We start from the raw sequence: 23,846 nt of genomic DNA on the forward strand, positions 1-23,846 counted from the left end.
CATACCCCGAAATCAAATCTGAGCAGAATAATTTCCTAATTTCCTGCCTAATAACTGGTAATTACTATAGTAGTATACACATTCCTTTTATTTAAGCTATTTTGCAGGCAATTACAACAAAACCCTTTTAGCTTAGTGATTACGACTTGTTACGCAAACTAATTGTTACAAGTGACCAAGCGGAATTTCTAATCGCATATAAAGCAAACCGTGTTGACGGGTTTTAAGCTGAACATATTATTTTTCGAGCAGTAAGTTTTAATCAAAAATGAGGACTGGCCTGTGTAAGTTGGTACATGAACAGAGTACTGGCCGTCCTAAAAAAATGCCTTTAGACTGATTCAGCGTTGGTTTGCTCTGCCACCAACCTCCGGGTGAATGTTCAGCTATTTTTGACACCAAAGAGAACGACTTGTGAGCGAAATATCCGGAAAAAGCAAAACTGGGGGAATAAATGAGTTACTATCAACCTCCAATTTATTTCTTTTCTAAGCGTCTGTGCTTCTCTAAACTGATGCTTGGTATCCTCTTTTAGCTAATGACATTGAAAACAGAGTTCGGGAATGACATAATTGAAGATCTATTTGCCATGATATTGTAGAAAAGCAGTAAGAGTTTGAGTGGCTCGCGATTGTTATTTTCTTTTTTAGTGCAAATTATGGCCAACTGGTCACTGTGCCTAAATAAACTCAGTTTGCTCGTTTTTCTAGAGAAGAAAATTTTTAGTTTTTTGTTTATTAATTAATTAAGTTTTTCATGGCTTCGATATCATGATCGTTCATAAATAGTTTTGAATATTTTGAAGTTAAAACATCTTTGAAGTCATTTTTGTTACGTTTGCAGATTATCGCTTTGGCAACAATTCCCTTTGACAGGAAAAAAACGCTCTTGAACAAATATGTGGTTCTCCAGGAATTAGCTTAGGTTAATGGCGGCTTAGAGCCATTTCTCTTACTTGTAAAAAATAAGAGTTTTTATTCTTTTTGCCTGTATTTGTCGCTCTTTCTGACGTTGTATCCCAAAGTCTGACTAAAAATTGTCTCCATGGCTTGCTGCACATTTAAATATTTTGACGTATTTAACGATTTCAATTGACAGCTAATGGTATAGTTGACCTCCAAATATTTTCTTGATAAAATTTTCTTGATAAAAAATTTATCGACTTTTTGAACTCTGCATCTTTTTGTTTATCCTTTTTTATCTTGTTACTTTATCTTTCTTGACTGAAAATCTTACCGGACTTTTGTCAAAAGGAAGACTTTTGTCAGTCGGAACACAATCGTAACCAATCCATTTCACCGCACTTCGATTAAACTGTCATCAAATCCATTTCACCGCACTTCGATTAAACTGTCATCAAATTCACATCATTTGGCACGATTATCAACAAAATCAGAAAGTTTTCTTGATGTACGGAATCTTTTTCTTAGTTGCATCAAGCGCCCCTTAGTGCGAGCTTTTTCTGATAAATAACTTGAGGTCAATTCCTTCTAGCGCACAACAGTGTTCACGCCATCAAGCTAAAAAATCTTATTTTTTGTTTGAGATACTAATATATTGCATGCTCCTCATAAAAAAAACGAACTCAGTTGCCGCCAATAATTGAATATTTAATCAACAACCAGCCTAATAATTTTGCTTTCCAATATGCAGTTAGTTTGCAAGTTTTTTGCTTAACTTTAAACGGTGCAGTGAAATTAATCTATATATTTTTAGAGTGAAAATTCTCTTGGGTTTCTAGAATGCTTACTACTTCAATGTAATTTCCCGCACCAGTTTGAAATTTCGCTCTTCAAAAAGATGTTCTAAGCAGTGCAGAGACAATCGACAATATCATCATTGAGATCTCTCAATTTTTCATGCATGATTTTATTGAACTAAGTACTCCATTATCAGCTGCATATAAAATTTTCAATAGAAAGGTGGCGGAGGTTGTTACAAAGCTCGAAAAAAGTTCAACTTTTGCTAATCAAAAATCATAAACTAGCTTCCAATCTTTAATAATTTTACCTGAAGTGAGTGAAGATATTTTTCACCCAAACGTTGCAGTAATACGTAGTTAAAATTACAAAGTTTAGTCAACAGTTTTTGGTCATTTAAAGTAAGCACTAAAAAAGTTTGACGAGTAGAAATTGAGCAAATTATTGCATTAATCGTAATATCTGCTAATGAGTTTATCACTTGATGGCTACAAGAAAAAACCATTTGCATTCTTGTTGTGAAGTTAATCACAACAGTTATGAACGCATACCATCGCCGAATCATTGTTCTAACAAGTTTGCTAATTTCAGTTTAGTATAGTTCACAAAGGTGGCTTTTGAAGAACCTGCACTTAAAATAAATTAATTACATAGCTAGCTGTCTTATCCTTAAACCAGTAAAAATTTGAATCAAAAGCACCAAAAACCGGCAACAACTAAAACTTAAGTCATTGATTGTGGGCAATATTACTCAAAATGCGCTCACTTAATTACCAGCGTCGAGGTTCGGCTGTGAATTGTCGTAAGAAATGCGCGTGAAATTAAGGTGAAAAAGTTAATTCTCACTGCGTTTTTCTTACATCTTTTGCGGGGAATGCGGTGAATGGCGTTGAATTATTTATTTTCACCTAATTCAACGGAATTCTTACAAAGAAGAAACTTCCGTACACCGGATCGACCCTCTCACCTCATGCATGTCTAAAACTTCTTTTTCCAGTGCGCCACCTGTCACTTACTTCTTTGATATTTCTATTGAAATTAAATCAGACTCATCAATCGTTGGAAAACAAGTGCGGTTTTCTTGTGGTGATTTTTGTAAGAATTGCGGTAAAATGTGGTGAATTAATTTTATTGTTATCGCATTCGCCGCATTTACCGCAATCTCAATCATTAATTTGTTACAAATGTCGATGCGGTAAATGTCAACGAAATTATATTAAACTGGCTTTTCATATTTAATTTTTCTAACACTGGATTAGAGTACCTTTCTATTTATAAGTTCTACTGTTAACATGCCATAATATGCATCAAAATGTAAAACAAACTGACAAAACATATATGCTATAACGGGGACAGAAAACTAATTACTTTTTAAGAGAAAGATTTTCTTAGCGTGCCTGCAAAGACAAGTCTTTGTAAGAAATAGCCCGAACTTGAGTCTCACAGCATTTCATCAAAAACCAGCACACAAAAAAACTCAATTCAGTTCTGATACATTGCATCTTCAGAATGTTTTATGTTTCTTTATGTGCAGTTTTTCATTATTTTGATCTTATTGAGGTCATCGAGTTCACCCAGGCTTAATCTATCCTGTATAGTGTGAAAATTTACATACCCCGAAATTAATTCTGAGCAGAATAATTTCCTAATTTCGTGCCTAATAACTGGTAATTACTATAGTAGTATACATATTCCTTTTATTTAAGCTTTTTCTTAGGCAATTATAACAAAACCCTTTTAGCTTAGTGGTTACGACTTGTTACGCAAACTAAATGTTACAGTTGCCCAAGCAAAAGTTCTAATCGCATATAAAGCAAACCGTGTTGACGGGTTTTAAGCTGAACATTTTATTTTTCGAGCAAAAAGTTTTACTCAAAAATGAAGACTGGCCTTTGTAAATGGGGACATGAACAAAGTACTGGCCATCCTAAAAAACAGAATGCCTTTAGACTGATTCAGCGTTGGTTTGCTCTGCCACCAACCTCCGGGTGAATGTTCAGCTATTTTTGACACCAAAGAGAACGATTTGTGAGCAAAATATCCGGAAAAAGCAAAACTGGGGGAATAAGTGGGTTACTATCAACCTCCAATTTATTTCTTTTCTAAGCGTCTGTGCTTCTTCAAACTGATCCTTGGTATCCTCTTTTAGCTAATGTTGAAAAATTGGAAAATGATAATTTACCACTTTTCTGGTACTGAGAAGCTTGAACGAGTTGCCACTACTGATTAACTGGTTCCCCTTTAAAAAAGTGGATCCAGCTAATCAATGAGGCCAGTTTTCAGTGTTTTATCTTATTTTTGAGCTAGTACGATGACTCAAAAGTTTTCCCCAAAAAATGTTTCCATTGAAAACAGAGTTCGGGAATGACATAATTGAAGATCTATTTGCCATAGTATTGTAGAAAAGCAGTAAGAGTTTGAGTTGTTCGCGATTGTTATTTTCTTTTTTAGTGCAAATTATGGCCAACTTGTCACTGTGCCTAAATAAACTCAGGTTGCATGTTTGTTCTAGAGAAGAAAATTTTTAGTATTTTGTTTATTAATTAATTAAGTTTTTCATGGCTTCGATATCACGATCGTGCATAAATAGTTTTGAATATTTTGAATTTAAAACATCTTTGAAGTCATTTTTGTTAACTTTGCAGATTATCGCCTTGGCAACAATTCCTTTTGACAGGAAAAAAACGCTCTTTAACAAACATATGGTTCTCCAGGAATTAGCTTAGGTTAATGGCGGCTTAGAACCATTTCTCTTACTTGTAAAAAATAAGAGTTTTTTTTCTTTTTCTCTGTTTTGTCGCTCTTTCTGACGTTGTATCGCAAAGTCTGACTAAAAACTGTCTCCATGGCTGGCTGCACATTTAAACATTTTGACGTATTTAACGATTTCAATTGACAGCTAATGTTATAATTGACCTCCAATTTATTTTCTTGATAAAATTTTCTTGATAAAAAATTTATCGACTTTTTGAACTCTGCATCTTTTTGTTCATCCTTTTTTATCTTGTTACTTAGTTTTTTTATTTTCGTGAACCACTCAACTTTTGCGTTCATCAATTTTAATGGTTTTGATGTTTTTACGCTGCAGCTGATGATTTCACGAATTTGACATAAATAATATTTTCATAAAGTTTTTTTTAAATTTTTTGTAATAATCTTTGTTTGTGGTTGCTTTTTTGCTGTGTTTTTGTTGAATAACTTCTCCAAAATGAGGACGCATTGAGTTTCAAAGTGATCCAATCAAACAAAAAAATTCATATGATATTATGAATTACTTCAACAATTATTTTCGTTAAATTGTTTGTCCAATTGTTAGTTACGACTGTATTCGTTGCTATTTGCTAATGTTAAGACTTACAATCCACTATTGAGAGGTAAAAACGGCTTTTTGAAAAGTTGCAGCTTAATTTGTCAGGTTTTCAATTCGAGTCCGTGACAATCGGTGTTGCTTGGTCAAAAATTCAGCTTTTGAACTTTGCTTTTTTTTTCTGTCAGCTTGTAGTATAGTCTCATTTATCCCTGATTGCATCTTCTTTCAAGACAGAAAAGACCTTTATAACAGTTGATTTTATAATTGACTACTTTGCGGCTCTGATAATTCGGTTTTTTTAAAAAAAATTAAGGTTTCTTAACATTTGAAAACTTTTGATTTCTTTTTCTATTTTCATGTAATATTACAACATTATTGACAATTCCCATTGAAGATGAAAATGTTCAAAATATATAATAGACTATGGAATAATACCAGATGGAAATTAAGGAATTCGACACCATTTTCTCGAAAAAGATTACCTGACTTATTGATTTTTGATTATGTATGTTTGTGTTTTTTTGTTGTCGTATGACATTTTCTGGACGATGACAGGTCTCATTGGCTCCATTGGCTTAAAAGAAGCTATTTCATAGTTCTTTTTGTTGCTAAGGGTTCATTAGACATTTAACATATTAGTTTTAAAGAAATAGAACGTATTTTCTAATTTTGCTTTTTTTGTTGTCTCGTTAATTTCTCTCAATAATGATCAGTCTGTAAATTCTTTGGAAATGTTCAATTGTTTATATATAAAGCTATTTAATTTTTTATTTGATTGTGTTAAGATTTTTGCTTGGTTTTCTTGATGACATTTTGTCTCTGTTATTAAAAGTGTTTTTTTTTAAAAAAAAAAGGTTTTCACTTCCTTCGTTTTTAACGTTTGTTTTCAATAAATGATTCCGTTGTTTGTCTCGTCTCTTAACCGCATCAATTGTAGCTGTTATTGGTTCTCTTAGTTGTCAAATTTATATCATTGCGCACTAATGACTCTATCAAATTGATCCGACGGAGTTGCATACGAATAAATCTAGAATTTTTAGATGAAAGCTAATGATTGTTATCGGGTTGCCCCTTTTTGCTCTTTTGTTTCTTGGTTGGCTATTGAAAAAACAGGAAATGACTTAACTTTTAGTGATATCTTATCGAAGAGTGACATGTTATGTGTCGTTTTACCGTAATTTTTTTGTCGCGTAATTTTATCAATGGCAAGCATCAGAGCTTCTCTAATACGACATTAATTCATTTGTTTAGTGGTTGGCAGTTTAAACATTTTTATCAATCATTAACCAATTATTTTCCGACAATGTCTTTTTTGGATGTTTTCTTTCTCATTCAATAGAGTTTTGTCAGAAATATGGATGCGCGGTGTCGGAACATTTTGTGCACATTACAGATACAGAGCCTTCTTGTTTGACTCTAAGGGCAATGTAAAATTATCTTACATTACGATTTAAATATCTTGACAACTTATTGTTTGTTTGGCCCACCAATGTTTTTACGATAAATCTTAGGTCAAATAAATGATTTCTGTGAGTCGAACTGGAGCTGTTTCACGAGTCTTACTTGCTATAAATGTGTTTATTTATCGCAAATTTTACGAATCTTGTTTTCATTCCTGGTGACAACCGAAAATGTTAGAAGCATTTTAATTGGAATAAGAAGTTTTGAATTGAAGAAAACCAAGATATCAGTTTCATTTATTCACTGCTATTCATATGTATTTTAGGACTTTACGTCAGCATCTTTGTTTTCTTATCTTGTCTAAAAAATTTGAGAAAAGACTCATGAATTGACTCAATATATAATTAATTTTCCCAGTGCTCGAACCCACAACATCCAGGCCAAAACCAACGCGAGATCTTGGGTTCACCAAGATTTGTTTCCATCATCAGGGTTTCCAGGACCTTTGCGTAGTTTTCCATGGCAACACTTCCAATAGCCACACTATTTCCTGGGAAACTGACGTTCTTGATTTTTCTGCTTTTCCGCGCAAATTTGCCCTAAGACGATTATCCACAGCGTGTTTCTACAATCAATTAGCTTTCATCATAGTTTCCGGCAAATTTTGGAAAACCACGCCAAGAATTCCAAGATTGTGAATTCCTGCTAGAGCGTTTCCATTGTATGTACAAGTTCCACGCGAGAGTTTCCAAGATCTTGAAAGTTCTCGCGTTATTTTCCAGGGATCTTGGACGTTCTGGTGTGGAGTTGCGCACTGGGTTTCTATCGATTCGTTTCCAATCAATATCGCAGTTTCGTGGCTTAAGGTCAATTCTACTTTTAATTTTTCCCAACAATTTCGGATATTTTATTTATGGAAATGTGTAGTAATTGTTTTGCGTTCTTCGCCAAGAAAAAAACAATCCTGTATGATATAATTTTTCATTTCCTGTTTCAATTATAAAATTTAATTCTTAAAAAAATGTCTTTGATCACTAGATTGGACGTAGGGCAAATTATTTTTTCCGTTTTTGCCTTGCTATAAGAAACACACTAAGTCCCATAGAATTGCATCTTTGATAGAAAAGAAACAGAATTAATTTTTGCAAAAATTGTTAGATATCCTTCATTTTGATTTAAAACACAGTCAAATGTAGGCAACTTCATTTGATATTATCATAGAAAAATCTCGTAAATCTCAAGTTCGTAATTCAGTCATTTGTCAGCAGTCTGTATGTTGTTCCGCAATTGGAAATAGTCGTTGTCATCAAATAAATTTTCAATAAGCTTGTCAGTCAGTATGACAGTAGTAAGAAACACATCAGTCGATAACAGAAAGTTGTTCTGTATGATATCCTAAACATTCTAACATGTTTCTCTTGTTTTCAACGATGAAAATCTCCGTTTCATAAGCACGCATGGAAAGATGAACTCAAATAACCTTGGTCACTTAGCGGTGATACCAACAAGAAAAGGTTTTAGAAAGCTAGTGCTCAGAGAAAAATAGAAAATGCAACAATAGTTCTTTCTTTCAATTAGGGGTACCAAAAACTACGTACAACACATTTTTCACATTTAAGCGCTTCTTCCACTTAGATCATTCCAAAAGGAGCGAGAGGTATTGGAATGTGCATCAGATAGTAACGATTTGAACCTAATTAAAAAATGTTGGGCAATTCGGAAGAAACTATTACGAAAAAACAGTTCATTGGGAAAATCTGAAAGAAAAAGTGTCAGCAATTTGACTCAGATGTCGTTTGAAAATTACATGAAGACCGTACAAACCATCTACTAGATCATAAAAACTACAAGAGTAATTATATGTTCCTTGAGAACTGATTTGAACTCAGATAGTGATAATATTTGATGCTTGTGATTCTTTTTAAAATTTCTCCTGGTGTGCATAGCTTTTTTGTACTATAGTGTAACTTGAAAAAGCTACGACCGTATATTTTTCAAGTATTTACTTATTTATTTATATCATTGCTTCTGAGCAGGAACGATATCATTCGCATATTTGTAGCATCTGCAATTATAATACCAAGAGCATATCTGCGCACTCGCTTGATGAACGGTAAATAAGTTTTCAAAATTTGGTCTCCTGCCAATGATATCAGCAACTTTTTTTCTTTAAAAAATTTAAAAACAAAGATATTCCGTTTGAACGATGTGTGTCCGTTAACTGGACTGGATTGTCTACAACTGCGGTCAATTTTTATGCAGCATTTTTATGACCAAAAGATTTTTTAAAATTGATAAATTTAATGGCACAATGATCAACATTTTAAAAATGAAAAGTGATGCGGGTACAAATTCCAGCTTCTTCTTGATTAGTTCAAGCTTCTAGACCTCAAGTGCAGTTGAATACTAATTTGAACCAATTATTTAGCTCAATTTATACCTGGTTCGATTTTTTTGGCTAAATTTTTGTAAGCAATGCGGTGAATGCGCTATTTTGTTGTAAGAAATGTGGTGATTGCTGCGAATCGGTTGGAAAAAATAATTCACATGATTTCACCGTATTTCTCAAAAAAGATTCACTGCAAAATTTACCGCATTTTTAACTAAAATTCACCCCATCAACTTTTGCGGCAAATTAATGTATCAAATGCGGTGAATACCGCGCATGCGGTCACAAAAAATAATTCACCACATTTTACCGCAATTCTTACAAAAATGACCGCGAAATTTACCGCATTTGTTTTCCAACGATTATTGAATCAGATTTAAATTCAAAAGAAATATCAAAGAAGTAAGTGACAGATGGCGCACTGGAATAAGAAGTTGTAGACATGCAGAAGCTGAGAGGGTCGATCTCGTGTACGGAAGTTTATTCTTTGTAAGAATTCCTTTGAATGCGGTGAAAATAAATAATTCAACGCCATTCACCGCCTTCAACGCAAAAAATGTAAGAAAGAGGCAGTGAGAGTTATTTTTTTCACCGCATTTCGCGCGCATTTCTTACGAAAGTTCACAGCCGCGGAGTGGGGTGAAAATAAATAATTCACCGCGATTCAACGCTTTCGCCAAAAATATATAAGAAATTTAATAAATACAAAAGTTTTTTCTTTTGATCACATTTCATTACATTTCTCAGGAAAATTCACCACCAATCCTCGATCCGGGTAACGCATGAATTTTTTCAATGAATATCAAAGCAAAAAATAATCAGACCATCCAATAGCTCGGTTTTACCAAATATATTTTTCTGACATCGAACAGAAATTTAGAAACGAAATTTCTAGCGTATTAGATTCGAAACTGTCTTTTTTGAATGCATTTTTTGAACAACAAAAAATTCATATGAAAAAGTCACATTTTTCAATTGCTCTTTTCATATTTTCCAGACCACGAAACATCTACCGACTATTTTAAAGGAACTAAATCTTCAACAAAAGGTCTTTGTATAATTTTCCAGCCTAATATTTGAGAGATTTTTAAATTACATTTTAACTTATAAACCTATAGCTGTCAAAAAAATTTAGAAATATCATAATAAAGTTTTAAACTAAATAACAACAATTGTAAAACAAGAAAACAAAATCAGAGTTACCTATATTTAGAAACATTTTCGGTGGACAATTTCAGATCCACTTTCATCATATTCCTCCTTTGAAATCCACATTTGCTCGAATGAAGATATCGAGCCCAAAATTGACCCGCCAACCCACACACTGTACTTGCTTTCATCGGGTGCAATGACTTTCACCCTCGCCCTCTCGTAGTTCAAAAAGAAAAGTTCTAGATGAAGTCGGTCTTGAAGTTCTGGAAACATCGTAGTTCCTCCAGATAGAACCACATTCATGAACAGATCCGGTCTTATATCGACATCACATTTCTGGATGGCCTTGTATGTCATTTGATGGATTCCTTGACCCAATTCCCGCCCCAAAAGCTCTGGTCTGAAAAGCGCCTCCGGACACCGGAACCTTTCGTTGCCGATTCTTACCACATTACCATCCGGTAGCTCATATTCTTTCTCGTGCTTGTTAGACATCTTAGCATGATTCAATTCTGCGTCAAAATCAATCGCAACGTAGCAAATTCGTTCTTTGATGTCGCGGACAATCTCCCGTTCGGCTCCAGTGGCAAAACTGTACCCGCCATCCATCATGATTCGAGCCAGATAATCTGTTAGGTCCCGACCACCGAGGTCCATACGCTGGATCGCATGCGGCAGCGAGTACCCTTCGTAGATCGGAACTGTATGGGACACCCCGTCACCTATGTCCAGAGCACAACCCGTTGTCCTTCCAGAAGCATAAAGAGACAGAACCGCCTGGACCGCGACATAAATCGCTGGCACGTTAAACGTCTCAAACATGATCTGGGTCATCTTTTCCCGGTTGCTTTTCGGGTTCAACGGAGCCTCGGTCAACAAAACCGGATGCTCTTCAGGAGCTACCCGCAGTTCGTTGTAGAAAGCGTGGTCCCAGATCTTTTCCATGTCATCCCAGTTGGTCACGATTCCATGTTCAATCGGGTATTTCAGGGTTAAAATTTCCCGCCGTTGTTGGGCTTCTTCACCGATGTATGCCTCTTTGAAACCCATGCCAGGCGTGATCATGTTGTATATGGGTCGGCCCACAATTGAGGGGAAGACAGCTCTGGGGGCTTCCTCGCCCGCGAAACCCGCTTTGACCATGCCGGATGCGTTGTCAATTACCAGAGCTTGAACTTGCGAATCTTCGAAAGCCATTTCTGATTTATTATGAGACTTAAGTTTGATTGATTTAAAGATTCTCTCGGAATGTTTTCAAGTCGAAGTGAAAGACTTCGTTTCACGAGGGAGAACTTCAAGCAGAGTTTAAGAAACGACAAACTTTAAGTTTGTACTGGAAATTTGGAAATAAAACTAAATTTTTGAAGTGAGATTACTGAATCAGAGTTTTTAATTAATGAGTTTTCCAGGTAAACAATTGAAAAAGCAAGATTATTCAAATGTAAACTGAAAGTTTGGAACAAAGGAAAAAATTTTGATCTTAGCCATATTCGGGCATATTTGTTATAATCTGCATATTTTGTTCGCAGACCAATTTCGTCATTTCTGTGAAATTTGCCCTGATTTGTCTGGTGATTACTTACAAATCAGCAAAATGGCCAGCAATGAGTAACGAATTTCAAGAAAAACTGATGTTTAGTTTGAATGACGTTAACTTTCTTTAAATAACGTCAATGTGTTTACAAACAGCTTCGATTGTAAACAGCTAACAATCTGAATGGAGAGCATTGCAATTTAGTTATAAACTTACTTTCTCGAATGAATAAGCAGTAACAATTACTGTATCATTAACTAAAGGTGTAGAGTACTCGTGATTTGACGATAAATCTTTACAAATCATACTAATTCGGATCAAGAGTTTTCTTTTAAAGGCGAAATTATCAAACCAGCTCATGCATGTCGTTATCTGGGAAAACAAATTGATTCAAACCTAACCTTTGAAAGTCACCTGAACTTAGTTTTAAGCAAAATGGCTAATGCAATTCGTTCTTTATATCTAGTAAGAAATCAAATTCCTTTGAAAGTAGGAATTGATGTTTTCAAGTCAGTTGTACTCTCACATCTTTCTTTCAGAGGAGTATTCTTTCAAACTCTTACAGCAAAAAACATAAACCGCATAAACAGGCAAATTAACTGGGGAATAAAAGTTTGTTATTTTCGACAAAGGTTTGGCCACTCCATTGATCTTCTCATTAGGATAGTATCCTGCCAGCTGAATTGTTTATCTCAAAGTTAGCTTAATGAAGCTACAAACAGATATAAGATATTGGGATACATCCGCAAAATTTTAAAATTTTTGCTAGTCGCCATAACGCTGGACAGAAAAAGAGAACAAATCAAACTATTATAAAAAACGAAAACGAGTTGGATTAACAAATCTTTAATCTTGAAAAGCGTTCAAAAAAGGAACAAGTTGCCCTCTTCATTCAGAACTTTTAACAGTAAAACTCTCTCTAAAAATGCTGTAACCGAGTTTTTGCTCAATCAACACAAGAAAATACCCCTTTATAGACAAATAGGAGCCTTCAAATCCTATTTTTACCTATGAGAACGAACCGCCACAATTTGAAGATTATTATTTTAATAACAATGCTGATTAAATTATTTAACAATTCAATGCTTTTAGATTTCTAACCCTAGGGTTATATTTTGAGTAATTTACATGTTTCGAAAAAACATGAAATTAGGGTCAATTTAAATCTGTGTTAAGCTAATCGAGGCCAAAAAATCTTTCATTTTTCTTAGGAAATCATCAAGGACAAAATCCAACCACTTAAAGCAGCCATAAATTTTCAAATTTAGACATAAAATTCACCAAGATGTTAATGACAACAACTGTTTTCAGTTTTGACGATCAAATTTCTGGTATCTTCTGAAAACAGAAATAAATAATAAAATGACTAATCCCTTCCTAGTCGAGATTAGATAACTGTCTGACAAAATTTTTCAAGATTCTAGCAAAACTGGTTATCTTACAAGATACTGTGAGACAAATGGCAATCTGCTCGAAATTAGCTCTCATTGATTGTTATTGACGAATTATCGTTCAATTTGGACAGAAATATTCCGCGATATAGTTGCTTGTGTTTTAAGAGTTTAGTTTTTCGAAATATGGGTTAGGTATAAAATCTGGTTTTCTAAAAGAGAAAACCTAAAGTTGAGTATGTTTAGCTTTAATTGTTACTGTTTTGTACCAATTGGTTAATAGAAAAACAGCTAGACAATGGCCAGCAATGAGTAACGAATTTCAAGAAAAACTGATGTTTAGTTTGAATGACGTTAACTTTCTTTAAATAACGTCAATGTGTTTACAAACAGCTTCGATTGTAAACAGCTAACAATCTGAATGGAGAGCATTGCAATTTAGTTATAAACTTACTTTCTCGAATGAATAAGCAGTAACAATTACTGTATCATTAACTAAAGGTGTAGAGTACTCGTGATTTGACGATAAATCTTTACAAATCATACTAATTCGGATCAAGAGTTTTCTTTTAAAGGCGAAATTATCAAACCAGCTCATGCATGTCGTTATCTGGGAAAACAAATTGATTCAAACCTAACCTTTGAAAGTCACCTGAACTTAGTTTTAAGCAAAATGGCTAATGCAATTCGTTCTTTATATCTTGTAAGAAATCAAATTCCTTTGAAAGTAGGAATTGATGTTTTCAAGTCAGTTGTACTCTCACATCTTTCTTTCAGAGGAGTATTCTTTCAAACTCTTACAGCAAAAAACATAAACCGCATAAACAGGCAAATTAACTGGGGAATAAAAGTTTGTTATTTTCGACAAAGGTTTGGCCACTCCATTGATCTTCTCATTAGGATAGTATCCTGCCAGCTGAATTGTTTATCTCAAAGTTAGCTCAATGAAGCTACAAACAGATATAAGATATTGGGATAAATCCGCAAAATTTTAAAATTTTTGCTAGTCGCCATAACGCTGGACAGAAAAAGAGAACAAATCAAACTATTATAAAAAACGAAAACGAGTTGGATTAACAAATCTTTAATCTTGAAAAGCGTTCAAAAAAGGAACAAGTTGCCCTCTTCATTCAGAACTTTTAACAGTAAAACTCTCTCTAAAAATGCTGTAACCGAGTTTTTGCTCAATCAACACAAGAAAATACCCCTTTATAGACAAATAGGAGCCTTCAAATCCTATTTTTACCTATGAGAACGAACCGCCACAATTTGAAGATTATTATTTTAATAACAATGCTGATTAAATTATTTAACAATTCAATGCTTTTAGATTTCTAACCCTAGGGTTATATTTTGAGTAATTTACATGTTTCGAAAAAACATGAAATTAGGGTCAATTTAAATCTGTGTTAAGCTAATCGAGGCCAAAAAATCTTTCATTTTTCTTAGGAAATCATCAAGGACAAAATCCAACCACTTAAAGCAGCCATAAATTTTCAAATTTAGACATAAAATTCACCAAGATGTTAATGACAACAACTGTTTTCAGTTTTGACGATCAAATTTCTGGTATCTTCTGAAAACAGAAATAAATAATAAAATGACTAATCCCTTCCTAGTCGAGATTAGATAACTGTCTGACAAAATTTTTCAAGATTCTAGCAAAACTGGTTATCTTACAAGATACTGTGAGACAAATGGCAATCTGCTCGAAATTAGCTCTCATTGATTGTTATTGACGAATTATCGTTCAATTTGGACAGAAATATTCCGCGATATAGTTGCTTGTGTTTTAAGAGTTTAGTTTTTCGAAATATGGGTTAGGTATAAAATCTGGTTTTCTAAAAGAGAAAACCTAAAGTTGAGTATGTTTAGCTTTAATTGTTACTGTTTTGTACCAATTGGTTAATAGAAAAACAGCTAGACAAAAAATGAGGAACTCTTACAAACCTCAATAGCTAAACTTTTAATTGCAATGAAAAAAATTCTATTAATAGATCTTGCTGTCAATTATATGCGTCATTTCGCGTTTCATAATTTTTATTTCATAAAATATTATCTCTTTTTAATTTTTTGTTTTATTTTCATTTCGCATTTCTTCAAAATTGATGCTCTACTTGCTATGAAACTAAACTCCAATCAAAAAATGATTACAAACAAAGTTTTTGTTACAATTTTGTACTAATTTTTCCATAATGATTTTAAATTAAATTAAAACTCGAAAACATAGGTATACATCACACTTGTTATTAAAAAGTTTGGACCAATTTTTTTTTACATAATGGATGTTTTTTCTTTTAGGTCAACTTCCTTTTACCAATATAATTCTCATAAACTGTGATACGGTAATTCTCAGAAGTAATACGTTGAGAGAAATATTGGTTTGAAAGCTCTCTTATTGTTTGCTATGGAACAGTATATTCTTTTTTTTTCAATTTTAAAACCAAAAAATTAGAAAAAATACACTGCTGTCTTCCTACTACTAAATACACTACTAAATTTTTTTTAAAGACACGCTGTTGAAGTTCTGTTGCTTTTGAAATTTGTTTTTAGACTCCAAGAATTTGAAAAAAAAGTTAGAAAATTAAATGTTTTCGACTAGGGTTTTAAAACAAATATATTTCATGTTTTGTGGTTGCCATTGGATTAATTGAAGTTTTTGCGGTTTTCATTAATTATTTTTGCAAATTCTCCTACTATTGAACAAAATACAGAAAACTTTGTTAACACTCACTGTTAGCGATTTTTTCTATCATAATAATGATATTCGTTCAAAAGATTTTTTCACGAACTCAGTGAACTTTTTGTTTCAAACCTAGCAACCACTAACCAGAGTTCCAAAAAAGATAACTCAGTCATAAGTCATTAAAGTTTTATTATGTAATTTACTGTTCCAAGGATTCTCATCATGGCAATTTTTACCATAATCATACTTTATTTCAGAACTTTTTGCTGCTGTTTAACTACCTAGTTAAATAGATAGACTGTTCTGGGATAGCCGTGGTTATCCCCTAAATGTTTATCCTTGGTGCAAGTTCATTGTCGCATGCGATCCGATCTTTGCCCTGGTTTATCCGAAAAAGACTAAATCGTTACATCCTCGCCATACCCGGTTTGTGCTTCAATCAGAAAAAGAACAACAACGGAAAACTGTTCAGTTCATACTCCGGAGATATCTGCGACGTCGTACGGACATTATTATCTGGCACGATACGCTCAATAATTCGCTGACTCAAAATAGAAGTAACAAGTTCACTCAATTGTCGCCAGGAAGATTGACAAAGATCTTACTGTCGTTTAGCAATCAGATACAAGGGGTCGTCCATTGCACCCGTGAAGGTGCTCCAGATACTTGGGATCATATCAAAACCTTGAGAACCCAAGGTTTCCAAGTAGCAGATATTGTTCGTGAAATTCTGCCGAAGCAAAAATCTAACGTTCCTGAAATCCTGACAGAGTATCTTCAGTTGCATCAGAAACCTCTGTACGAACTTCGAACGTTAGCAGCTGTGAAGAGAGTCAAGGGTGAATTGAATCGCTTTGCCCAGAAAAAGAAAAGACTATCAAAAGCTCGTCGGGAAAAATCACTTCCCGACCAAAAAATCACTAAGAGCAAATAACTCTTGGTTCTCTGTTTGTCATTTGATATAGCTTGAAAACTCATCTTGTGCTACTTCGGACCGGTTTAAGTACCTGGGCCTTAATATCACGTGCTGAGTTTATAGGCTGAAGTATTGTGGGGCAAAATGTCTCGCAACTCCGAAGGGAAATGCAAAACATGTAAAAGTCAAATCAAAATAGGAGCTGTATACAACTGTATCTCTTGTGGATTGAAGATGCACATGGTATGTGCTGGATTAGAAGAGGACGCCATAAAGGTGCTCTCAAGTCTAATGAGTAATGTTTCGAACTGTTTCTGAGAAAATCGAAGCTGCTCTTGCAGGCAGCGATGCGAAGACTGAGAAATCCATGGAGAGAATCCTTGAAGAGAAGATAGTTATGAAAGTTGTGAATGTGCAAAAAACGTCTGACGAACAGAAGGAAGTACATCACAATATCTTGAAAACCTTCAGAATTCAAGGAATTCCAGAAGACCTGGAAAAGACAAAAGATGAGAACTTGATTTCACTAAATGAGAACACAAAAGATATATTTGATGCAATTGAAGTCAACACGACGGTTGAAAACGTGAGAAGACTTGGAAGATTTGATAAAGAACGCTCGAAGCCAAGAAGCGTGCTAGTAACTGTACCCAACTGTTGGGACACACGGAGGATTTTAGCTAAAGCTAGAGAAAAATGGAAACTACTTTCTGACCGCGGTTTTTATGTACTTCCATCACTAACTAAGGCAGAATCCGAAAAAGAGAATATGTGTCTTAAGAAGAGACGTGAGATGATAGAGAACGGAACACCTGCAACCGAACTCAAAATTAGAAACTTTGAACTGCTTCACAACGGTACGAAAGTCGATTTGGAAAAACCATCCGATTGACTAGAAAATTTGAATCTGATGTTAGTAAATGCTCGTAGTCTTTTGAATTTTGATAGACGAACTAAGTTTGCAAATAATGTGATGACCTGTACCCCATTGTCATGGTTACGAAAACTTGGTGGAATGAAGACATAGAAGACTCAGAACTTATGCTTCCTGGGTATATCTTACTCAGATGTGAAAGAGCTGTCAACAAACACGGAGGTGTTTTGGTAGCTATCCAGAGCATCATCAGTGCAAAACAAATCAGTGACGATCTCCCGGATGGATGCATTCTCACTATCGTTGACATACAACTGAAGAAATATCTTGTATGTGTTATCTACAATCCTCCACTAGGTAGCGCTTACAGATACACTTTAGCTGACTTTGAACAGGTACTCGGAGTCATTGAAGAATTCAAGCAATACGCATGTTTGATTTGCGGAGACTTCAACCTACCAAAGGTCAACTGGAGCCTAAATCACAGTGCAGATGAGTACGAGCAATCGGTGATTGAAATGTTTGAAAGACATAACTTTTACCAAATAGTGGACTTTAGTACTTGTGGAAAGAACACACTAGATCGTGTGTTTGAACGGAAAGTGGAAAACACGACTGCCAAGATTGATCTTGTCTTCAGACAACTGTTTGACATTTCAGATCACGAAGCGACATTAATATCGATTAAGGAACACAGAGAAGAACGCAAAACCCCTGTCTGCAATTATTTCAGCTTTTGCAACGCCGATTACGATGCGATGCGGCGAGAAATGACCTTGTTCCCTTTCGAGGCTACATGCTTCACTAACATCGATCGAATGGTTGAAGAGTTTTATGATTACATTAAATCCCTAATAGAGAAACATTGTCCCAGACGTACTCAACATAGACAGCTTGTGCCTCCCTGGTTTTCTAGGGAGACTTCTCATACTATGAAGTTGCTGAGCACTGCTCGGCGAGCCCAACGCAAGAAACCAAACAGCTTAGTGCTATCGGAAAAAGTTTTGAGACTAGAAATTATGTTACTAGAACTTGTAGAAGAAGATAGGTGTCAGTATCAACAGAAGCTTGTGACCACTCGTGATACGACAGTGATCTTCAAGCACTTAAAGAGCCTTAGAAAAACAGTAACTCTACGCAAAATACTTTCTCTAGATGAAGAGACTGCCGATTCCACTCAAAAGAAAGTAGACCTGCTAAATAGGTATTTTCAGTCTGTATTTTTTGAGAAGACCGAAGACATGGTAGCCGATAACCGTCCGGACCCAACCCTAATGAATTTTGATGTCAGCTCAAAAAGAATAAGAGCAATCTTAACAAACCTTGATGTCTCAAAAACTTGAGGTCCAGATAACATTCCCGCCTGTTTCTTGAAGCAACTGGCTGAACCGCTAAGTCTATTTCTGAGCGCAATCTTTAGGAACATCAAAAGATTAGGAAAAATCCCGAACTGTTGGAAAATTGGAGCTGTGTCGCCCATCCATAAAAAAGGCTGCAGATCAAGTGTCAAATACTACAGACCAGTGACATTGCTATCTATAGTTTCGAAAGTACTCGAACGATGTATGTATGATCCGATCGAAAAGCAGTTCTTGGATCATTTAACAACCAGTCAACATGGATTTGTGAAAAAACGATCCGTTGTATCGAACATGCTCTGTTTCTTGAACGACGTTCAAGTTGCGTTGAAAGGAAACCCAAATTCGGTGTATTCCTTATACACCGACTTCTCAAAAGCATTCGATAAGGTCCCGCATGCTGAATTGTTGATCAAAGTAAGGAGAATTGGAGTGGGCGGGCGTGTACTTAGTCTTCTCAAGGACTATTTATATAACCGTAAACAGTTCGTGAGATGGGATTGTGTCAGGTTGGACCTTCTACAAGTATCAAGTGGTGTTCCGCTTACTCTTCTACATCTTCATAAATGATTTGCCAACTTCCTTGATATCCAGCACCCCTTATCTGTAATTGTTTATTGACAAAAGTAACCAAGAAGTTCAAAAAGAAGTTGACAGAATCTCACTTTGGGTATCCAGGAACAGAATGTCACTTGCTGCTGAAAAATGTTGTTATATAGCATTTAAGAGACAGTCCCTCAGCCTCACGATGAATATCACTACATTAGAGCAATCCACAAAGGTGACTGACTAAGGAGTGCAGCTTACAGGTACCCTGAAAGCGGCAAAGCACCTCGAGTCTAGGCTTGCCAAAGCTAATCGAACTTTTGGTTTTCTGAAGAGAAATTTATCGAAGAATATGGAAACGGGAGTGAAAATTTGTGCTTACAAATCCCTAATTCTACCCTTGATTACTTTTGCTTCAAGCACTTGGCACCCATCGCGTGGAAGTATGAGACTAATGGAATGCTTTCAAAAACGTGCGTTGAAGTGGATAACGGGCTATAGGAATGCATCGTACTTTGAAGACATGGTATCCCTAAGATTGCTTCCGCTTCCTATGTTTATGCAACTCAATGATTTACTTCTTTTGTCTAAACTGTATCATGACAAAGAAAAAGCACTTCCATTGATAGAAACCTATGAAAACCAATATGGTAGAGTTAAAAGCAGATTATTCAAACTTCCAAAACTGAGAACCGAGAAATTCAGAGAGAACTTTTACTTTCGAACTGCCAAAGTTGCCAACAATCTGCCTGAAGAGATAGACTTTTCCCAGCCTTTGGGACTCAAAAGACGTATTCTGTCTTTCATGTGAGACCGTCTGATGTTGAACTTCAACGAAAGAGTAGTGTGCACATGGACCATTTTCTGTGATTGCTCCGATTGCAGAAAATAGCTGAATCAAGACCAAAACTTATGGGAGCAATCCCCTCGGCTTGATTTAGAAAAGTCACAACAACAACAACAACAACAACAAACAAGTCCTTCTCTGCCAAGACTGGTTTACTAACGAGTATTTCTCTGCGAAGAATGATTTATTAACGAGTCTTTCTCTGCAAAGACTTATTTATTGAGGTATCTTTCTCTGCAAAGCGGGCGTTTCTCTGCGAAGACTGATTTAAGGAAGTGCGTTTCTCTGCTAAGACTGATTTAAGGAAGTGCGTTTCTCTGCTAAGACTGACTTATGAAAGTTTGCTTCTCGGCAAAGACTGATTTTTAAACTTGCGTTTCTCTGCGAAGACTCATTTATGAACGAGCGCTTCTCTGCGAAGACTGAATTATAAACGTGCGCTTATTTAACAATAAAGCGTAGGTTGAGTCAGTTGAGTCATTTCACGCCAATTTTACTACCGCAAATAACTTCTACTTATAGCCTCTACTTATAACCTCTGCTTGCAAAACTCGTCATGTAGAAACCTGATTTCAGCAAAAAATGCTGTTCAGTAAACTTCAACATAAACCAGAATGAAATCCATAAATTGCAAGTTTAACTTCCATAAATTGGAATATGCAGGTTTGAGTTCTATAAAGGTGTGTCATTATGAAATAGTGTGTCACGGAAATGACTTGTCGCTGAAAAGGTTTTTCACTGAACTGATATGTCACTGAAAGGGTGTGTCACTGAAATGTTGTGTCATTCCCACGGCTAGGGAGTGAGAGAGAGTTTGTTCGTCACGAAATGCTTATATTTGTATTGAAATCCGGATATCCAGGGACCAAAAGAGGGTATTTTCTCGAAGCGCGCGTCACTTGTGGCCGAACTATTGCCTGGTGTTGGTGGGCCTGAACAGAATTAAATTGAATCGATAATTTAACCATACGTATAAATACCGTTGCACCAAAGGCAGATAAATTGGCGAAACGTGATTTTAACGTCGATATGAGGGGCACTTGATTTTTTCAAATTGGCGCATGATACAGAAACCTCTCTGTTTTCACAGCAATGCAAGTTTCAATATAAAACAGTTGGCTATCTACTCTTCATAAAGCCAGACTTTAACACGTTAAAAAATTATTCTTCACAGAGATCAATACGTTAATAAATCATTCTTTGCAGAGACCGATATGTTAATAACTCACGCTTCGCAGACCAAGACACATTGAAAATCGTTCTACGCAGAGTTTGTTCAGTATGCTATTCTGCTACACAGAAACAAAGTCTCATTAACACTTCACTCTCAATGATTGAAGACTGGGAACAATTGATTTGTGCTGATTCAGTGCTGAAAAGCAGAGATCACACTCCGGCTAGTTACATTTTCATTAAATTTCATCCGCATTTGGATCACCAAATCTATCAAATTATGCTACACTCCTGCATGCATTACCTGATTGTCTTTTCAGTTTTTTCGCTCATAGTTTTTTATTTGCTTTCTAATGACATTATAATTTCTTGGCAATTTTTTTTTCTTTTTCAATATTAATTATTTCAATGATTCAAGTTGTTTGGAATCGCTCGTTCTTTTAATTTTCAGATTATATAACGATTAGTTTTTAGCTCTGAATCAGATCGGTCCGGTTATTCAAATTTGAATTTAAAAAACTAAAATTGAGAAATTCGGAAATTTGAAAAAATGATTGCATAGAAACTACGTTCATTTTACTGGCTTAAAACTGTTACAAGTTTGAAACTACGCTCAGTATTTTATTAATATTAGATTTAAAGTTCTTTAAATGCTGCCGCGCGTTTCCATTCATCAATTTTGACTTACTCTTGTTAGGTTGAGTGGCATTGCTTCCAGTGGCCTTCCTCCAACTAACAAAGTTATCTTTTTTAAAATTTTTTCCATTAACGAATTGAAGTCCCGGAAAAACGTAAATACATCTCAGAGCCTCTCCGTGATCATGATTATATGACAAGGCTGTGTACTAATGAAACGAAGTTTTAAATTTTCGGGCCTTAAGAAACGTTTTGAAAAACTTCATAATACAGAAGATTACGAACAATCGCTCTGCATGTATTTTATTTGAAACAGATGACCTGCGATCAAAATATTTTTAAAAAAAGATAATAGCTATCATTTTTTTGCAACTATTGAAAAACAAATCCTCTAAATACAAACGTGATATTTTTCTTTTAAATTATGAAATTAATGATGATCTTAGTGAATGAGTTCAGTGGAATGTAAAGGTAATGTACTTAAAACAAATGAACGGAATGAGTGTACTTTGGTCCGTGTGAAGGATACGTGGGATATGTGGAATGCGGAGGAATTTGGGTGCAATTTTTTAACGTATTTCGAGCTACGTGAGTTCAAAATGGAGAAGAATTTTCCACCCGTTTTCCTGTGTAGGCAGCATTCCACTCATTTCATTTTTATTTGAAAATAACCTATGCTTTATCCTCTCATTTCAACTAAAAACGTATAAAAACAGAGTCAATTCAGAAATGCAAAATGGTTTTTCGACAAAAGAAAACAGCGTTCTTTGAAATGACCATTAATAAAAATCTAGACTTGACTAAAAACTTCAATTGTTTCATTCAGTTACTCGGATTCAGGTTACTGGAAACGCTTCCGTCGGGTTGGGGTACAAAGAAACAGCCGAGAACTTCAAGATCTTTTTTGTAAACAAGATAAACGAGACTCGAATTTCCATAGAGAACAAAAGTGTGATCACGCATGGGACTCTATTTCCAACAGAAGAATTCAACTCAAGCAATCGCAGACTGCTGGACAGCTTTCACTCTATTGCCGCTAATTACCTAAATCAATTCCTTAAGTAGACGTCTAATACTTTATGCTATTAAAAATCAAAACCAGGAAATCTCTGCAAAGCACTTAATAATTCATGGACGGCCTACTTTCTAACTCTCATAAACAAAAGCCTCCATCAAAGCTATTTCCTGGAATTGTTCAAAAGATGCATCATCACGCCAAAAAAGAAAAAATCTTACTAGACTCTGAATACCAAAACAACTATCGACACATTGCAAACTCTTCTTTTTTTCTAAATTTGTGTTGGAGCAGCTGAAAAAACACTTGACCATCAACAGTCCGCTCACAGAAAATTACTTTCAACAGAAAGCTGCCTTTTGAAAACTACAAATTATTTTTGCTCTGAATTTAAAAAGGTTCTAGGGGAAACGCAGTCTTGGTATAAGCCCTAGACGTAACAAAGGCTTTTGACGCTCTTGATTTTGAAATTGTTTTCTTGAAAACGATTCTTTATAACTGGTACATGTAAAGAGTGGATTATGTCCTATCGAGTGGACTTCCAATCGAAAACAGCAAGCACAAGCTAAAAAATTTTGTGCTCTGTTTCTGATGTTAGTCATGGAGTTCCCCGAGGCTATAATTTTGTTCCTCTAGTTTTCTCAATGTACATTACTCCGATTGGCGACCTCCTCGGAAAAGCAGATCTGAGATATCAAATGTACAGAAACGATACAGTCTTTTATGCAAACGAGAGAATAAATCAAGAGAAAACTGCAGTGGAAGATCTGAAAAGGAGATTACACAAAGTCTTTGAGGCTTGCACTGCTTTAAAACTCCCATGCTTTAAAACTAAAGAAAGATAAGACTGAATTGCTCTCGTTTTCTACTAGGAAAAAACGATAAAACATTGGCAGTTTGGAACTTAATGACAGCAAA

General features: G+C 35.1%; 2 protein-coding genes across 3 annotated transcripts in view; one reads left to right on the forward strand and one right to left on the reverse strand.

The window, feature by feature from the left end:
- The window catches only part of LOC142338137 (uncharacterized), a 244,331-nt gene that overhangs the window by 121,431 nt on the left and 99,054 nt on the right, over positions 1 to 23,846 (forward strand). The gene's annotated exons all lie outside the window — the stretch shown is intronic.
- On the reverse strand, positions 7,593 to 20,957 carry LOC142337837 (actin-3-like). 2 transcript variants are annotated; one of them, XM_075387381.1, is made up of 3 exons: positions 20,849 to 20,957; positions 10,004 to 11,136; positions 7,593 to 7,806 (listed from the first exon to the last, which is right to left on the reverse strand). In XM_075387381.1, exon 2 carries the CDS (start codon positions 11,093 to 11,095, stop codon positions 10,010 to 10,012), a length of 1,086 nt encoding a protein of 361 aa, XP_075243496.1. In that variant the 5' UTR covers positions 11,096 to 11,136; positions 20,849 to 20,957; the 3' UTR covers positions 7,593 to 7,806; positions 10,004 to 10,009. The 2 variants fall into 2 exon arrangements, with proteins under 2 accessions (XP_075243496.1, XP_075243495.1); XM_075387380.1 differs by lacking the exon at positions 20,849 to 20,957 and having other exon boundaries at positions 10,004 to 11,668.

This window comes from Convolutriloba macropyga, chromosome 4, assembly GCF_964194025.1.
Source record: "Convolutriloba macropyga chromosome 4, txConMacr16.3, whole genome shotgun sequence".
In the NCBI taxonomy this organism is placed as follows: Eukaryota; Metazoa; Xenacoelomorpha; order Acoela; family Convolutidae; genus Convolutriloba; species Convolutriloba macropyga.

Excerpts from the sequence above, each read along its gene's own strand:
- LOC142337837 (XM_075387380.1), bottom strand. The coding sequence starts at position 11,149 with ATGGCTTTCGAAGATTCGCAAGTTCAAGCTCTGGTAATTGACAACGCA.